Source organism: Sphaeramia orbicularis, chromosome 1 (genome assembly GCF_902148855.1).
Source record: "Sphaeramia orbicularis chromosome 1, fSphaOr1.1, whole genome shotgun sequence".
NCBI classification, from domain to species: Eukaryota; Metazoa; Chordata; class Actinopteri; order Kurtiformes; family Apogonidae; genus Sphaeramia; species Sphaeramia orbicularis.
Window position 1 is genome coordinate 7175016 of NC_043957.1, and position 17671 is coordinate 7192686.

Below are 17671 nucleotides of genomic sequence, written 5' to 3' on the forward strand. Positions count from 1 at the left end.
ACTTCATCACCTTGGACACCAGGGGGCAGCAGACTCCCAGGAAAAGAAACACTGAACTGCAGTTTTTATCAGCCTTTAAACCTGTATCTGTGTCTGTGTCAGTGGAGTGTGTGTCGTATACTTTGGTTCATACACAGTTTTAAGGTCAAATTAAAGCACTTTTAAGAGCAACTGTCTAATTTTTCCAGCACAGCTATGGAAGTAAATGTGTCATCAGATTCTGAATTATAAAAGACATTGAAGTAGCAGCACTGAATTTGTTTTTGCACTGAAATGAAGAATCTGAATTTATTTCATTGGAATTTTTTAAATTCTAAATTTGTGAACATAGTTGAATTCAGAGACAATCAATTCAGATACTTAATTTCAGTGCAAAACAAAATTCAGTGCAACAAATTCAATGTCTTTTATAATTCAAAATCTGATGACACAGATTTACTTCCATACACAGCCCCTTCTCAACAAGAAAATGAAGTGTAGAACAAACATATAAAGCCAGTGTATCTGTGTTAGAAGGTTCATCTGTGGAATAATCTGGATAAAACTTAAAAATGTCTCATTCAGTTTGTACATTTAAAAAGAAGTAAAAGGATATATATTTACAGCTGCAATTGTTGTCGATGTTCATCAATATGCACTGTCCCTAATAGATAGATAAATAAATAAATACATAAATACATAAATAAATAAATCCACTATAATAACAAAATATGGAACATTATCTGAATAAGTGAATATCTAGTTATAACATAGATGTACGCATAAAATGTTATTGTAATTAATTAATTATCATGATGAGAAGACGTTATCTCATTTATAAATCATAAAATTTGTAGTAAATATTTAAAGTGCATATAAATATTATAGTTTATTTAAAAAATTGTTGATTATGTAAATCTGATTGTGTGTGAGGAGATTAAAAAAAGTGTATGTGAATAGTTTGTACGGATGTTTTTGAGTTATTGTAAATTACATTGAAAAAAAGTGTTAACAAAGGAAAGGAAGTGGATTTAGTTCATTTATTAGTTTGTAAAAAGGGGGTGGAGTCTATTAGTTATAGTTCTGCCCACTTCTTTAATGAGCGCAGAAAAATTTAGTTTGACCATGTTGTATGGTTCTGTGTGATCTGATGGTTCTATGAGCTGGAATTAAAACTACTACCACACAATTTGCATAACGTGTTCAGAGTGAACAGTGTAGAGTACTGTAGTGTTGACAGTCCAAACCCAGCGCAGTAAAGCGTATACGCTGCGTCTCATCTACGACATAAACCTGATGCACCGTACTTTATAACCTCTGACTTCCTTGAATGCCAGCCAATCAGTGCAATGGATCATAAATAACGCTGCTGTTTGTCATGGAAATCAAATCAATTTGAATGAAAGTGTGGGTGAAAAAATACAACACCCATGTGCTTTTCAGATTAGCCTTTCACTGGTGAACGAAAAGAAACCTCCGAATATTTAAAGGGAACTGGTGCTAATCTGAATACCATCTGACTCAAGGAAAAAAGAAACATGAGGATGGAAAAGATGGTGGATGTGTATGTGATGTATGCGATGTAGGATGGAATAAAAGAGATAAAGGATAAAAAGAACAGAAGGAGGGGTGGTTCATGTGTGCCGTCCCAACCACAGACTTAAAAAAAATAAACATTTACTGTGTTCTGATGCTCAAACCTGCAGGTTAAAGCTAAAGAGGAGAGGATGAGGTGACAGGAAAGGACCAGAACAGAAGATGAAGTGACTCTGGGGGGGGGGGGGGGGGGGGCTTTGTCAGATGAGTGAAAAGGAGAGAGGAGGAGAAGGAGAAGGAGGAGGGTAAATATTAAAATGAATGATGTGCACTCTCCTGTCAGAAGTGCATCTGGCAGCAGAGCGCCGTCGCCGAGCCAGCGAAACGCACTGACTGATGCAGGCGCTAATACGAGCCAACAGGGGGGGGGGGGGCAGACAGCTGAAGCCCCCATCACATCCACAAACATGAAGGAGACGCCTGCGTTTACAACAGGTACAAAGGGTTTAGTCTGCAGACCCCCCTCCACCACCGTAAATACCTGGACCGACTGAAGAAAACCAGACGGAGTATCAGGTTCAAATGTGGGGCTGATCTGACAGGAAAGATGAACTTCAAATAAGACAACACCATCGAAGGGTTAGAGGAAGAGAACGCTATTATTTTAAGCAGAATGTACTTGTTTCACGTCTTCATAGTACGATTTTTTTAGGAACTATCTACTGCCACAGTACTGAGGCACCAAATATGGGTGTGTCTATTTCCACAGACCAATCAGATGTTAGCATTTGTACTAGAGCCAATCACAGATCCTGCTGAACTCATTCTCCTCTTGTTTTTTTTTTTTTACTCATTCTCCTCTTGTTTTGCTCATATATGCTGTATACTTCAGTTCATTCTTTTATTCATTTTTCTACCACAGTACTGTGGCAACTGATGGAAGACACCACTAATTAGTGACAGCATACAGTATAGAATAGGAATTATTATTGTAAATACTCTATATGTTGTTTTATGGTGTTCTTTGCTCTGGAGGCTGGAGAAGGTGGGCGGAGCTGCATGTTAGATGTGTCATGTGACTTCTCAGTTCTGTGTCAGTCCGTTTAGGTTCATACTGTCTACTAGAACTGAGACAGATTTCCTTTTTTTTTCTCTCAGACAGAGGGAAAAAGAGTTCATTCTTTTACCTGGACATGTTTTGGCTATAGCCTCTAACCTTCCTCAGAAGGGTCACTTACACACCTCACACTCTTTATTCAGTGTATTCAGTGTATTCAGTGTATTCAGTGTATTCAGTGTATTCAGTGCTGTGGTCTGAACTCTGCTCTCTGAATGTTGTCCCAGTGGCTGATTTATATTAATGTCAGATTTACCTTCCAGCACCGCATCCCCCCACCGTGCGTCTTTTCAGAAAAACTGCGAATACTAAGGGCCTGATTTACTAAGATCGCAAATAACGGGTGCAAATGTGCTTGCTCGCGTTAAAAAATGCGCGTGCTATTGATTTGCATGTCAGGGGTGATCAGCTAAGACTGCCTGCGTAAGTGACAACAGGTGCAAAGTCTTGGAGATCGCCCTATTTAAATGAGGATTTTGCGTGTACTTCTGGTTGTCGTCATGGAGACAGTGCGCTGTAAAAACTGCTCTGGGATTTATCTGGTGTTATTAGTGAAATAAACGCCTTCTGTCTTCATGTCGCTCTGCATGGTGAACGAAAACTTTTAAGTCTGTGGGCATGAGTGAAAACCTTCCACATCAGTGTTTATATAGAAGGTTCAGGAGCCCAGTCACAACAGTGTGTGTGTGTGTGTGTGTGCGTGTGTGTGTGTGTGTGTGTGTGTGTGTATGTGTGTGTGTGTGTGTGTGTGTGTGTGTGCATATGTATCTGTGTGTGTGTGTGTGTATCTGTGTGTGTATCTGTGTGTGTGCATGCGTGTGTGTGTGTATCTGTGTGTATCTATGTGTTTGTGCATGTGCGTCTGTGTGTGTGTGTGTATCTGTGTGCGTGTGTGGGCGTGTGTATCTGTGCGTGTGTGTGTGTGTGTGTGTGTGTGTGTGCATCTGTGTGTGTATGTGTGTGCGTGTGTGTGTGGGCATGTGTATCTGTGTGTGTGTGTGTATGCATATATGTGTGTGTGTGTATGTATGTGTGTGTGCATGTGTATCTGTGTGCGAGTGTGTGTGTGTGTGTGTGTGTGTGTGTGCGTATGCGTGTGTGTGTGTTGTGCAACGCTAGAACCCGTCCCGTTCGGTCTCCCTTGTGTGCGTGGGCGAGAGAGAGAGAGAGAGAGAGAGTAGTCGGTCCTGGTCTAATGATGATGTGCCACTGGTGGAACCGGGCGTGGGGGGCAGGCCCATAAAGTGGGGCCCATATGTCTCAAATAATTTTTTTTTTTTTTCTTCCGTCATTCCAAAAATGTTGATGCGATCAGAACAGATCGGTTCTCTGCGTTGTGCCTATGCCTCCTCCTCGCCACAACACCTGCAGCCAGTTTTGGGCGAAGTTCAAACCTGCCTTTCAGACGCGCTAAATATAGACTAAAATCAGCCACCGCAATCAGTGTCAGGTTTGGTAAATCACATTGCACGCACTGAATAAATATTTGCATTTACTCCTCCCAATAATTTTGCACATTCTGGCAGAAACGCCCATATTGCATATTCATCAGGGCAAACACGCTAAATGGGTTGCGTGAGCTATTTTGCCCATTTGAGAGGCGCAAACCTCGGTGCGCCCTGTTAGTAGATCAGCTTCAAGGTGTTTTATGTGCACACCGTTAGTAAATCAGGCCCTAAATGTATTAAATGGTAAATGGACTGCACTTATTCACTGCAAAAATCTAAGACCTGGAAAATCTGAGTTCAACAAATCTGACCAAGATAATTTACATTTGTTCCATTGGCAGATTTTTTTTTTTTTTTTTTTTTTTTTTTTTTTTTGCTTAATTCAAGTTTTTTTTTTTTTCCTTTTTCTTTTTTTTTTTTTTTTTTTTTTGCTTAATTTAAGATTTGTTTTTTTTTTTTGCTTAATTCAAGATTTTTTTTTATTAATTCAAGATTTTTTTTGCTTAATTCAAGGGTTTTTTTTTGCTTAATTTAAGTTTTTTTTTTTATTAATTCAAGATTTGTTTTGCTTAATTCAAGATTTTTTTTGTTTAATTCAAGATTTATTTCTAGATAATTTTCACTTGTTCCATTGGCAGATTTTATTTTTTTTTTAATTTTTTTTAAAATTTATTTATTTATTTTTTTTTGCTTAATTCAAGATTTGTTCTGATTAAATCAAGATTTGTTTTGCTTAATTCAAGATTTTTTTTTTTTTTTTTGCTTAATTTAAGTTGTTTTGTTTTTTTGCTTAATTCAAGATTTGTTTTGATTAATTCAAGATTTGTTTTGCTTAATTCAAGATTTTTTTTGTTTTTATTATTATTATTATTATTATTATTATTATTATTATTATTATTATTATTATTATTTGCTTAATTCAAGATTTTTTTCAGTATAATTTTCACTTGTTCCATTGGCAGAGTTTTTTTTTTTTAAATTAAGCAAAAAAAAATGGAATTCAGGAAAAAAAAAACAACAACCCTGAATCAAGTAAAAAAAATCTTGAATTAAACAAAACATCTTGAATTAAGCAAAAAAAAAAAAAAATCTTGAACTGAGCAAAAAAAAAAAAAAGTTGAATTAAACCAAACAAATCTTGAATCAAGCAAAAATAAATAAATTAATTAATTAATTAATTAATTTTAAAAAAAAAATCTTGAATTAAGCAAAAAAAAAAAAAAAAAATCTGCCAATGGAAGAAGTGTAAATTATCTTGGTCAAATTTGTGTAAATCAGATTTTCCAGATCTACTGACTATAAATCAGTTCTTCTATCTCACAGTCTTGCTGGTTGCCTGTCTGTCCATCTGCGTCCTTGAGCCGGTGTTTTTTCCTCCTTTTCTTTTTTTAATAAACAGGCCGACAGCTGCTGACCCACATCAGACCAGGTGTGTCAGTCAGACCTGATCCTGATGAGACGTGGCAGCTTAAAACCCCACTGACCCTGGCATGGAGTGGACACATGGACGGATGGACGGACGGACGGACGGATGGATGGACGGACAGACGGACCTTAAAGACCCAAACGTCCGCCTTTAACCCTTAAAGACCCATTGTAAATTTTGAACAACTTTAATTTTTATGATTGTTGGCCCCGACCCGTTTCAGAGCCGATTATCATGACAAATTCACTCTGAACACACCTCAGACCACAGGAGAATCTGATTGGATAATCTTATAGAATATAAAATAATCTGGCGTTTGCCATCCTTGGACGGGACGGGGGAAAATCAGGACAAAACCAGCCTGATTATTTTTAAGTGTGTACCCGCCTTAGATGATCCTTTAGTCCATTGTATTGTTTAGGGAAGTCATAGTGAAGCCATCTATATGTAGGAGTTTGGTTTTTGTTTTTTTGTTTTTTCCACAGACAAACAGAACCACAGATGAACAGAACCACAGATGAACAGAAGCACAGATAAACAGAACCACAGATAAACAGAACCACAGATGAACAGAACCACAGATGAACAGAACCACAGATGAACAGAACCACAGATAAACAGAACCACAGATGAACAGAAGCACAGATAAACAGAAGCACAGATAAACAGAACCACAGATGAACAGAAGCACAGATGAACAGAACCACAGATAAACAGAACCACAGATAAACAGAACCACAGATGAACAGAAGCACAGATAAACAGAAGCACAGATGAACAGAACCACAGATGAACAGAACCACAGATGAACAGAGCCACAGATAAACAGAACCACAGATGAACAGAACCACAGATGAACAGAAGCACAGATGAACAGAACCACAGATGAACAGAAGCACAGATAAACAGAACCACAGATAAACAGAACCACAGATGAACAGAAGCACAGATGAACAGAAGCACAGATAAACAGAACCACAGATGAACAGAAGCACAGATGAACAGAACCACAGATAAACAGAAGCACAGATGAACAGAACCACAGATGAACAGAGCCACAGATAAACAGAACCACAGATAAACAGAACCACAGATGAACAGAACCACAGATGAACAGAAGCACAGATAAACAGAACCACAGATAAACAGAACCACAGATAAACAGAACCACAGATGAACAGAAGCACAGATAAACAGAACCACAGATAAACAGAACCACAGATGAACAGAAGCACAGATAAACAGAACCACAGATAAACAGAACCACAGATGAACAGAACCACAGATGAACAGAAGCACAGATAAACAGAACCACAGATGAACAGAACCACAGATGAACAGAAGCACAGATAAACAGAACCACAGATGAACAGAAGCACAGATAAACAGAACCACAGATGAACAGAAGCACAGTGCTTCAGTTTCAGACTCCCAGTTTGTCATGTCTTTTATGCAGGTGATTGTCTCTCTCAACTCACCATATATTTTCTATTAGTAAATGTTATTTTTTGTTTTTATCAATTACTAGAAATTTCAGGCGGCCCCATTTGAATTCCAGGCGACCCCACGTGGGGTCTCGACCCCAAGGTTGAAAAACACTGGTCTATGTAGACTGCCCCCATGTGGTTTGGACAATAGTACCTTTAGAACCCTGTGGACAGTCAGTTAAACTATGTGTGGACCGAGGTAGTTTTGGATTTTTTATTATAGTTTAGTTTTATTTAGTTTGGACTTTTTTTTTTCTAATTCAGTTTGTTTTAATTCGTTTTTAGAGCAGGTTTGCTAGTTTTTATTAGTTTTTGTTATTTTCTAAATGCTTAGTTTTAGTTTAGTTTTAGTATTAATTTTAGTTTCGTCGTATCTTTTCTCTTCTTCTCTGTCGTGTTCAAATAAATCCCAGACTGGACTCTGCTGCTTTAGTCTCCATGATTCCAGGTAGAGTGGGGACCAGAAGACAACTGGAAACCACAAGTGACGGACCGTCAAGTGTTGTATGGTGACAAGAAAATTGCTAGAGCGAAATAAATCGCTTTCATATCAATCCGACATTGACAAAGACAAAAACAAAGGGAATTTTATCCTTAATTTTTAACCGTTTTAGTTAGTTTTATAAACACACAATACAGTTTCAGTTAGTTATTGTTTTTTTCTTTTAATTGTAGTTTTTATTTATTTCAGTTAATGAAAATGTTTTTTCAGTTCCAGTTTTGGTCATTTTGTTAGTTTTCCTTAACGATAATAACCTGGTGTGGATGTCATGTATTAAAGGGTTAAAGTGGCCTGTGCAGACCAGCTGATCCCACCCACATGGCAGATTCTGGACCTGGACCGGTATCTGACCGGCTCCTCCGTCCTCCACCATTATTCCCTCTAATTGTGATGGAGAGCATGTTTACGGCCTCTGCTGCATCACCTGTCTGACTCTGTCTGGCAATAACTCAGTCCACAGAGTTCACTGTTGGCTCAGACATCCAGCATGACGCCAAAATAATTAAAAAAAAGGATCCAATTCATCAAATGAACTAAACATCAGTAATGGAATAAAAGCAGATCAGTACCATTTACCAAATGAATTCGATTTAAAATGGAAAAGAAAGACAGACATGTACCTTTAATAGGTTTGTACCAGCTGTTCTAAAGTGAATAAAAGTGTAAACTCACAGCAGAACGATGACGACGGTGAAAGATTCAATACAAGTTATTCAAGGTTAAAGATTAGAAGGATTTACAACGACCAGAACAAATCAACACAACATATTCAATTATGTAATCAATAATTTAACCCATAAAGACCCAGAGATACTAAAGAGTCTGCATCACAGATCTATCTATCTATCTATCTATCTATCTATCTATCTATCTATCTATCTATCTATCTATCTATCTATCTATCTATCTATCTATCTATCTATCTATCCATTATAGCGTTATCTATCTATCTATCTATCTATCTATCTATCTATCTATCTAGCTAGCTAGCTAGCTAGCTAGCTAGCTAGCTATCTATTATAGCGCTATCTATCTATCTATCTATCTATCTATCTATCTATCTATCTATCTATCTATCTATCTATCTATCTATCTATCTATCTATCTATCTATCTATCTATCTATCTATCTATCCATTATAGCGTTATCTATCTATCTATCTATCTATCTATCTATCTATCTATCTATCTATCTATCTATCTATCTATCTATCTATCTATCTATTATAGCGCTATCTATCTATCTATCTATCTATCTATCTATCTATCTATCTATTATAGCGCTATCTATCTATCTATCTATCTATCTATCTATCTATCTATCTATCTATCTATCTATCTATTATAGCGCTATCTATCTATCTATCTATCTATCTATCTATCTATCTATCTATCTATCTATCTATCTATCTATCTATCTATCTATCTATCTATTATAGCGCTATCTATCTATCTATCTATCTATCTATCTATCTATCTATTATAGCGCTATCTATCTATCTATCTATCTATCTATTATAGCGCTATCTATCTATCTATCTATCTATCTATCTATCTATCTATCTATCTATCTATCTATCTATCTATCTATCTATCTATTATAGCGCTATCTATCTATCTATCTATCTATCTATCTAGCTAGCTAGCTAGCTATCTATCTATCTATCTATCTATCTATCTATCTATCTATTATAGCGCTATCTATCTATCTATCTATCTATCTATCTATCTATCTATCTATCTATCTATCTATCTATCTATTATAGCGCTATCTATCTATCTATCTATCTATCTATCTATCTATCTATCTATCTATCTATCTATCTATCTATCTATCTATCTATCTATCTATCTATCTATCCATTATAGCGTTAACTATCTATCTATCTATCTATCTATCTATCTATCTATCTATCTATCTATCTATCTATCTATCTATCTATCTATCTATTATAGCGCTATCTATCTATCTAGCTAGCTAGCTAGCTAGCTAGCTAGCTATCTATCTATTATAGCGCTATCTATCTATCTATCTATCTATCTATCTATCTATCTATCTATCTATCTATCTATCTATCTATTATAGATCTGTCTGTCTGTCTGTCTGTCTATCTACCTCTATTCTATCAGCACGTTTATGAATTTTTCCTATTGATCAAACAGTTGAATTTTTCTGAATATTTCAATAACTCCTACGTTCAGAACGTTCACCACAGACATGTCAGGGGTTAAAGGGTTCAGCTTCTATTACCGCACGTGACATCCTTTCATCATTTAACACCATCGGTCAGGTAAATGTGAATTTCCATGTGGCTAAGCTCTGTATGCAAACGTGACAAAAAGAACAAAAACCCAATGCATGACAAGTGCAGGTGTGATGATTCACTGGTTTCATTCTGATCCAAATGGAAAATAAATAAATAAGTCCACACCTCTACAATAAAGTGGATAAGCCCCTCATACAACCACACTTGAACAACTCAGACCTCATACTCGAGCGTTTTCCACATGAAAGGCCCAAACATTCCCCTAAACAAATGCAGCCTGATCTGAAGTAGCGCTGACAGAAAGCACAGTGTCCTCAGCTGGAACATGTCACAGCTCCTGACTTCTGTGGTTTTTGTTCTCATGAAAAAAATACAAGAGCAGTTCTTTTTTTTCTAGTGCAGTTTCTCCTAAATCCAGTCGACCACTATGGGAAGGTGCTGACACATCCCCTCTAACAGAGCATGTGGACTTAGAAGCACAATGAAAGTACAAAGGAAAGGAAAAAACGTGGGTTATGATTTTAACACATGTTTATATTTAAAGAAAGTAGACGATGACAGTGGGAGATTTACAGAAGAGGAAAAAAAAACAAAAAACTGGATCAGCTGTGAATAATGTCAACCACAGTACATGCATCAGAAGGAAGGAAGAAAGAAAGAAAGAAAGAAAGAAAGAAAGAAAGAAAGATAGATAGATAGATAGATAGATAGATAGATAGATAGATAGATAGATAGATAGATAGATAGATAGATAGATAGATAGATAGATAGATAGATAGATAGATAGATAGATAGATAGATAGATAGATAGATAGATAGATAGATAGATAGATAATAATAATAAATTATAAACTGGACAGTTCTGTTTCCATGACCTATACCCACATCAGTATACCCCCCACACACACACACACACACACACACACACACTATCTTTTCATTACTTTAACCATGTGAATATTTCAAAGGTGCATCATGATGGGACGTCATGAAGCCCCTCCCCTCCCCTCCACCCTGTGCATGAGTAAAAGCCTCTAGTGGTTCATAAGCTGGAACAGTACTGTGTAGATGGACCCATTCATGGAACTACAACTGTGTACAAACTGATGGAACACACAGAACAGAATGGAACAGAACAGAACAGAACAGCTAACGGACCATGAGAACACATTCGCTGAATGTGCCTAAAAATGGATTGGATCAGAATGGCTTACTCCACCTTTAATCAAATCCGCTGCTGTAGCATTTGACAGCTGGAGGAAAAAAAAAAAAAAACTGAGTAAATCACTTTTCCGTGACACATTTTAATTGCAAAGTACTGCCAGAGGCTCTTTGACTTAAAAAAAAAAAAAAAGAATGCACAGAAAAAGTCATTTTTGGGTCCTAACAAGGAAGGTCTACTGCTGTTTTACTCTTGGATTTAAAACATGGACAAACAAATCTGAAACTTTAAAGATTTAATTATTATTTTTGGTTCGGTTTTGGTTTGTTAACACTTTAGCAACAAAACTACTAGTTGAATTCATACCTAGTTGGGTTTATAGATTACCACTGACCCGCAATAGATGTGATTATATTTTGGGAAAAGTAGGTCAAAGTTCAATATCTTTTTAAGTTTAGTTTTCAGTTAAATTTTTAGTTTAGGTTAGTTTTTAGTTTAGTTTAATTTTTAGTTTAGTTTTGTTTTTAGTTTAATTTTTAGTTTAGTTTAGTTTTTAGTTTTATTTGGACCTCATAGAACCATCAGATCACACAGAACCCTAAAACATGGTCAAACTAAATTCTTCTGCGCTTGAAAAAGAGTGGGCAGAACTATAACTTATAGACTCCACCCCCTGTTTACAAACTAATAATTAAATTAATTCCGCTTCCTTTGCTTTAACACACATTTTTTCCTGTATATTTTTCCAATAACACAAACCGTCCACATAAACTTTTTTAGTCACCTCACACACAATCAGATTTACATAACCAACAATTTTTAATATAAGCTCTAATATTTATATGCACTTTAAATATTTACAACAAATACAATCACTCATAAAGTTGAAATAAACTTCAAAATAACATTCATATAACCTTCATTCTGACATGTGTTACTGTCTGATTCTGTTTTTGGGCTCAAACATATAAATGTACGTTTAACGGACAGTCCCTCCTGTTTGTGTTGGATTCTGTGACTGACGTCCAATCGATGAAGACACACAGTTATTGATTTTCTTAGCTGTTTGAATCCTCTTCCATTAAAAGCAATAGCACTATTTGGACAAGACGCATCGATTTTACCCTAAATTTAAGGTTTTAGCGTTTGTTCCAGAAGAGGCCAAATGAGCGGCTGATGCACTTTCAGTCCTTCCTACTTTTCCTTTCCTGTTCCTGGGCGTCTTCTCTGTGCATTTGGATCATCTGTTCTGTTTGTTTGTTTCTAGTCGACAACACAAAACCAAAACTGACTTGTATTTAACGTCAGCTTAAATGTTAAATGTTAAACATGTTTGATCAAATACAATAATAATGGATTTAAGATGTGAAGGATGTGATGTACTTTGTAAATTAAAAGAATACTTCTGTTGATATTGTTAAGTAGTCACTGTGTATTCTATCCAGTCATATTATTATTATTATTATTATTATTATTAATAATAATAATAATAATAATAATAATAATAAGAAGAAGAAGAAGAAGAAGAAGAAGAAGAAGAAGAAGAAGAATCATTAGCCTCATATCATGGGGGTACCATGGTACTTGGAAGAAGCCCAGGGGGTACTTGAATTTTTTGGGGGGAATAATCCATTAAATAACTCATCATGAGCTTTTAATACAATAAGCATTCAGAAGTGGTCATATACATGTATGTTTTAAATTTTTTTTTTTTTTTTAACTTTTTTTGTCATTTATATTTAATTTGTGATTAATTGTAATCAATATCTATTGAAGATATTAATTTTTCTTTTTTTTTTCTTTTTTTTTTCCATGTGTCCCATATGCGGATGTTTGATTACATATGTTAATGTATGTAACATGTCTTATATATTGGTAAGAGCAAAACTAAAAAAAATTAAGTTTAAATAAAAATGAGTCATCATGTACTGAATACAAAATAAATAATAGGAAACAAGACATAAAAGGGTTGTTTTCAGGTCCAGCTACATTCTCAAAACATTTAGAACATTTAGAACTGGGGCTCACTCACACAGTATTACCAATTTATGTCAGAAAAGATATGTAATGTGTTAAAATTTTAATAAAGACACATGTTACAAAAAAAAAAAGAAAAAGAAAACAACAATAAATATATTTATGAAAAAAAATCAATATGATATTTAGACCCCTGTTAGAAAAACAAACACCTGAGTTCAACATGTCCACATACTTTTGTCTACTTGCGTTTGACTTTCATTATAATATGAGGACGACCACATGATCCCTGTTGAGTTGTAAAGGTGAAACACTCTTTGATCTTTCAAAGTCACTTCCTGTTTTTGTGCCCGGTTTGGACGTCCAGGCTTTGGGGATCGGTCGATACTGATCTGATACCAGTGATTAATTAATGCCTCGTATGAATCATTATGTGGAAAAGACAGGGTTCATTCTTTACGTGTACAGTTTGGGGCTGTCGCAGATGAAACATGAGGAACCGTAGTGATCGATAGCTTTGACCGTGGCTAAACTCAGTGGTCCGATACCTCGCTGTGGTTCAAAGATGGGGGTTTTCACAGTGTTACCATCAAAGTGTCACAGATGGAGTTGGACTGTCTGTGTGGGCGCTCACAGGAATTCAACATGTACGTTTATGGAGTTAAATACACTCAGACAAGCTGTTTTTATGCACAGTTAGCATCCCTCCAAACTTCAGTTTTGTATGTGTACATACTGTATAAATACTGTGGAGGAGGTTCAGGTTCAATTCCCAGTGTCCTTTGAGCTGTGTGTCTGGTCCCCAGGGGCTTAGGGCTGTCCTGGAAAACTGAAGGAACATTTAGGAACCTTTTATGGACACTTCCCATAAGTATGAACCTGTAGCCTTTACCTGAGGGAATTACCCACAATGCACTGTGTTATGATGTTAAAGCTAGGGGGTTCCAATGAACCCACACCATAGACTGGACCCACATCCACACCATAGACTGGACCCACATCCATACCATAGACTGGACCGACACCCATACCATAGACTGGAACCACATCCACACCCACACCATAGACTGGACCCATATCCACACCATAGACTGGACCCACTTCCACACCATAGGCTGGATCATGGACCGGACCCACATCCACACCATAGACTGGACCATGGACCGGACCCACATCCACACCATAGACTGGACCGTGGACCGGACCCACATCCACACCATAGACTGGACCGTGGACCGGACCCACATCCACACCATAGACTGATGTGGATGTGGCGCTTACACATGAAGGGGTAGTGTTGTCCCGATTCTCGATTAGACGGAGGGGAGGGGCTAAGGGGGAGGGGCTGTTTGACCCTCGAAATGGAGATTTTCCAGGACCACACTAGGAACAGAGGGGTGGGAAAAATTTCCCATAATTCAATTCAAATCATCTTGTATTGTATCTAAAACTTTGTACAACACTCTGGCCACTTTGTGTTGTTTTAAATGTTTTATATAAATAAACTTGACCTTGAACTAAAGGATGCTGAGGCAGATCATCATCACTTACTCCAACAGATGTGTGTAACAGGACTGCACCCTAACCCGGCCCACCCCTCTGTATGTTCGTGTATGTTCATGTATGTTCGTGTATGTTCGTGTATGTTCAGTGGACCCACAGCTCCTCCTCAGACATGAACATTAACTGTACTTACTCCCATTGTTTCCTCCTGGCCTGGGGTGTGTTGTGCAGCTTGTGGGCTTGATGGGCCAAGATGACATCCCGGTGGTCCACCAGTCCTCCCCTCCGGCGGATAAGCGGGACCGTGGGGTCGGTGCTGCCGTTATCCAGGGACCCCCGGCCGGAGCGGACGCTGTAGCTGCCGCCTCCATCGATGAAGGGCACTTCTTGGTACCGCTCCACCCGGACGTCGTAGACGGCGTGGTAGTAGGTGGGGTGGGGGTCCAGGCTGCTCCCGCTGATGGGGGGAGGGTGGCAGCGCAGAGGGCGGTGGAGGCCCTGAGAGGAGGAGGAGCAGGAGGAGGTCTGGGGCCACACTGCCGAACCACCATGGTCCTGGTAGAAGGGGGACAGCATGGAGCTGGAAGACACAAACGGAGACGAATGAGGAGGAAGGAGGAGGACGAAGGAGGAGGAAAGAGGAGGAAACAGGAGGAATGAGGAGAAGAAGGAGGAAAGAGGAGGGAAGAGGAGGAAAGAGGACAAATGAGGATGAAGGAGGAGGAATTAGGAGGAATTAGGACGAATGAGGAGGAAGGAGGAGGACGAGGAGGAGGAAAGAGGAGGAAAGAGGAGGAATGAGTAGGAAAGAAGAGGAAAGAGGATGAAAGAGGAGGAATTGGGATGAATGAGGAGGAAAGAGGACGAAAGAGGAGGACGGAGGGGGAAGGAGGAAGAATGAGGATGAAGGAGGATGAAGGAGAAGGAAAGAGGAGGAATGAGGACGAATGAGGAGGAAGGAGAAGGAAAGAGGAGGAAAGAGGATGAAAGAGGAGGAAGAAGGAGGAAAGAGGATGAAAGAGGAGGAAGAAGGAGGAAAGAGGATGAAAGACGACAAATGAGGATGAAGGAGGAGGAATTAGGACGAAGGAGGAGGAAGGAGGAGGAAGGAGGAAGAATGAGGATGAAGGAGGAAAGAGGAGGACAGAGGAGGAAGGAGGAGGAAAGAGGAGGAATGAAGATGAAGGAGGATGAAGCAGGATGAAGGAGGAGGATTGAGGAGGGAAGAGAATGAATGAAGACCCAACAGTGAAAAATGCAAATTCAAGCTGTTTTTCAACTGGTTTTAAAATTTTGATCAGGAGTGTATATATGCCTTGAACAGAACAGAACAGTTCGGTTCTGTTCATAATTTTTATGGACAGAATTTCTAGGTGCAGCCAGGGGCTGGAGGGGGTCTGGTTTGGGGACCACAGGATTTCATCTCTGCTTTTTGCAGATGACATTGTCCTGCTGGCCTCATTGAACCTGGACCTTCAGCGTGCCCTGGGGCAGTTTGCAGCCGAGTGTGAAGCGAGTGGGATGAGGATCACCACCACCAAATCCGAGATCATGGTTCTCAACCAAAAAAAGGTGGTTTGCCCTCTCCGGGTCGGTGGAGAGTCTTTGCCCCAAGTGGAGTTCAAGTATCTTGGGGTCTTGTTCACGAGTGAGGGAAGGATGGAGCGTCAGATTGACAGGTGGATCAGTGCAGCGTCTGCAGTGATGCGGTCATTTTATCAGTCGGTTGTGGTGAAGAAGGAGCTGAGCCGAAAGGTGAAGCTCTTGATTTACCGGTCAGTCTACGCTCCAACCCTTACCTATGGTCATGAGCTTTGGGTCATGACTGAAAGGACAAGATCTCAGATACAAGCGGTCGAAATGAGTTTCCTCCGCAGGATGGCTGGGCGCACCCTTAGGGATAGGGGGAGGAGCTCAGCCACCAGGGAGGAGCTCAGAGTAGAGCCGCTGCTCCTCCACATCCAGAGGAACCAGCTGAGCTGGATCAGACATCTGATTCGGATGCCTCCTGGACTCCTCCCTGGGGAGGTGTTCTGGGCATGTCCCACCAGGAGGAGACCTTGAGGAAGACCTAGGACACATTGGAGAGACTATGTCTGTGGGCTGGACTGGGAACACCTCGGGGTCCCCCCAGAAGAGCTGGAGGAGGAGTCAGAGGAGAGGGAAGTCTGGGCATCCCTGCTTAGACTGTTACCCCTGCAAACTGGCCCCAGATAAGCGGCAAACGATGGATGGATGGATGGATGGATGGATGGATGGATGGATGGATGGATGGATGGATGGATGGATGGACGGATGGATATATGCCTTTGAATTATAGGAAAAAATTTAAAAATATTGTCTTTTAATTTGTATTAATAATGTTTCAATGATAGAGATCATGTTGTAAAATCACACAAATTATATTAGAGAATCCTCTAAGTTACAACTTAAAGCATTTTCTTTCTTGATTTCCTTAAAGCAAAATTATTATGTCGTCAGAGGATATGCTACGCAACCTTTCTATGCACATGACTATGAGAACAGACACAGTTTCTCTCAGTTCATTTTTTCTTCTCTTTTTCTGTGAAAATGATCTTCCTCCTGAACAATTAATTTCCATCACACATAGAAATAATGGTCATATTTGTTCCACATGGTTAAAACTACATGAATCTGGTCTTAAAGATGAATAGATTCTGTAAAAATGGGCCTAAGGACTTATTTACAGCATATTTTCTGACCTTTTTATGGTCAAAATAAGAAAAAAAGTCCAGTCAGATCCTTTTAGACTCAGGGGTTAAAGGGTTAAATGAACAGTTACTCACACATGTGTTCATTCATTTTCACTCATTCATTCATTTTCCTTCATTTTCTCTACATTCCTACATTTCTCTGTGATCATCTGTGCTTGAGATTCCTTTTTCTAAAGGCCAGAATTATTCCTGATTCACAAACTCAAATACATCTTAGTATTGATTGATTGATGTGAACCCAGACCACAGAGGATTGTTCAACACTAGATTCCTTGGTTTAAGGTTCACTTGCTTCAAACCAAAACATGTTACTTAAAAACTTAGAACATTTATGTTTAGTGAAAATTCCAAATTCTTTAATCAGTTTAGGTCCAAGTTAAATAATCTACAGTTTAGAGTCTCACTGTCTGCAGGAGCCTCAAAAAAATGCCACACTTTTTTTGTCTTAAAATGTAATTCTTTCAAATGAATCCTCTCTAACTGCATTGACTATAGCTGAATTCTAGGTGGTGTGTGACATTTGGTCCCAGTGT

The 17671-nt window shown here is 38.5% G+C and overlaps 1 protein-coding gene across 1 annotated transcript in view; it reads right to left on the reverse strand.

Annotated features, from left to right (window-relative positions):
- The window catches only part of cacna1ab (calcium channel, voltage-dependent, P/Q type, alpha 1A subunit, b), a 331651-nt gene that overhangs the window by 279553 nt on the left and 34427 nt on the right, over positions 1–17671 (reverse strand). Inside the window, 1 exon segment of the mRNA XM_030154455.1 lies at positions 14597–14983. Coding sequence (XP_030010315.1) covers positions 14597–14979 — 383 coding nt within the window. The 5' untranslated portion in view covers positions 14980–14983.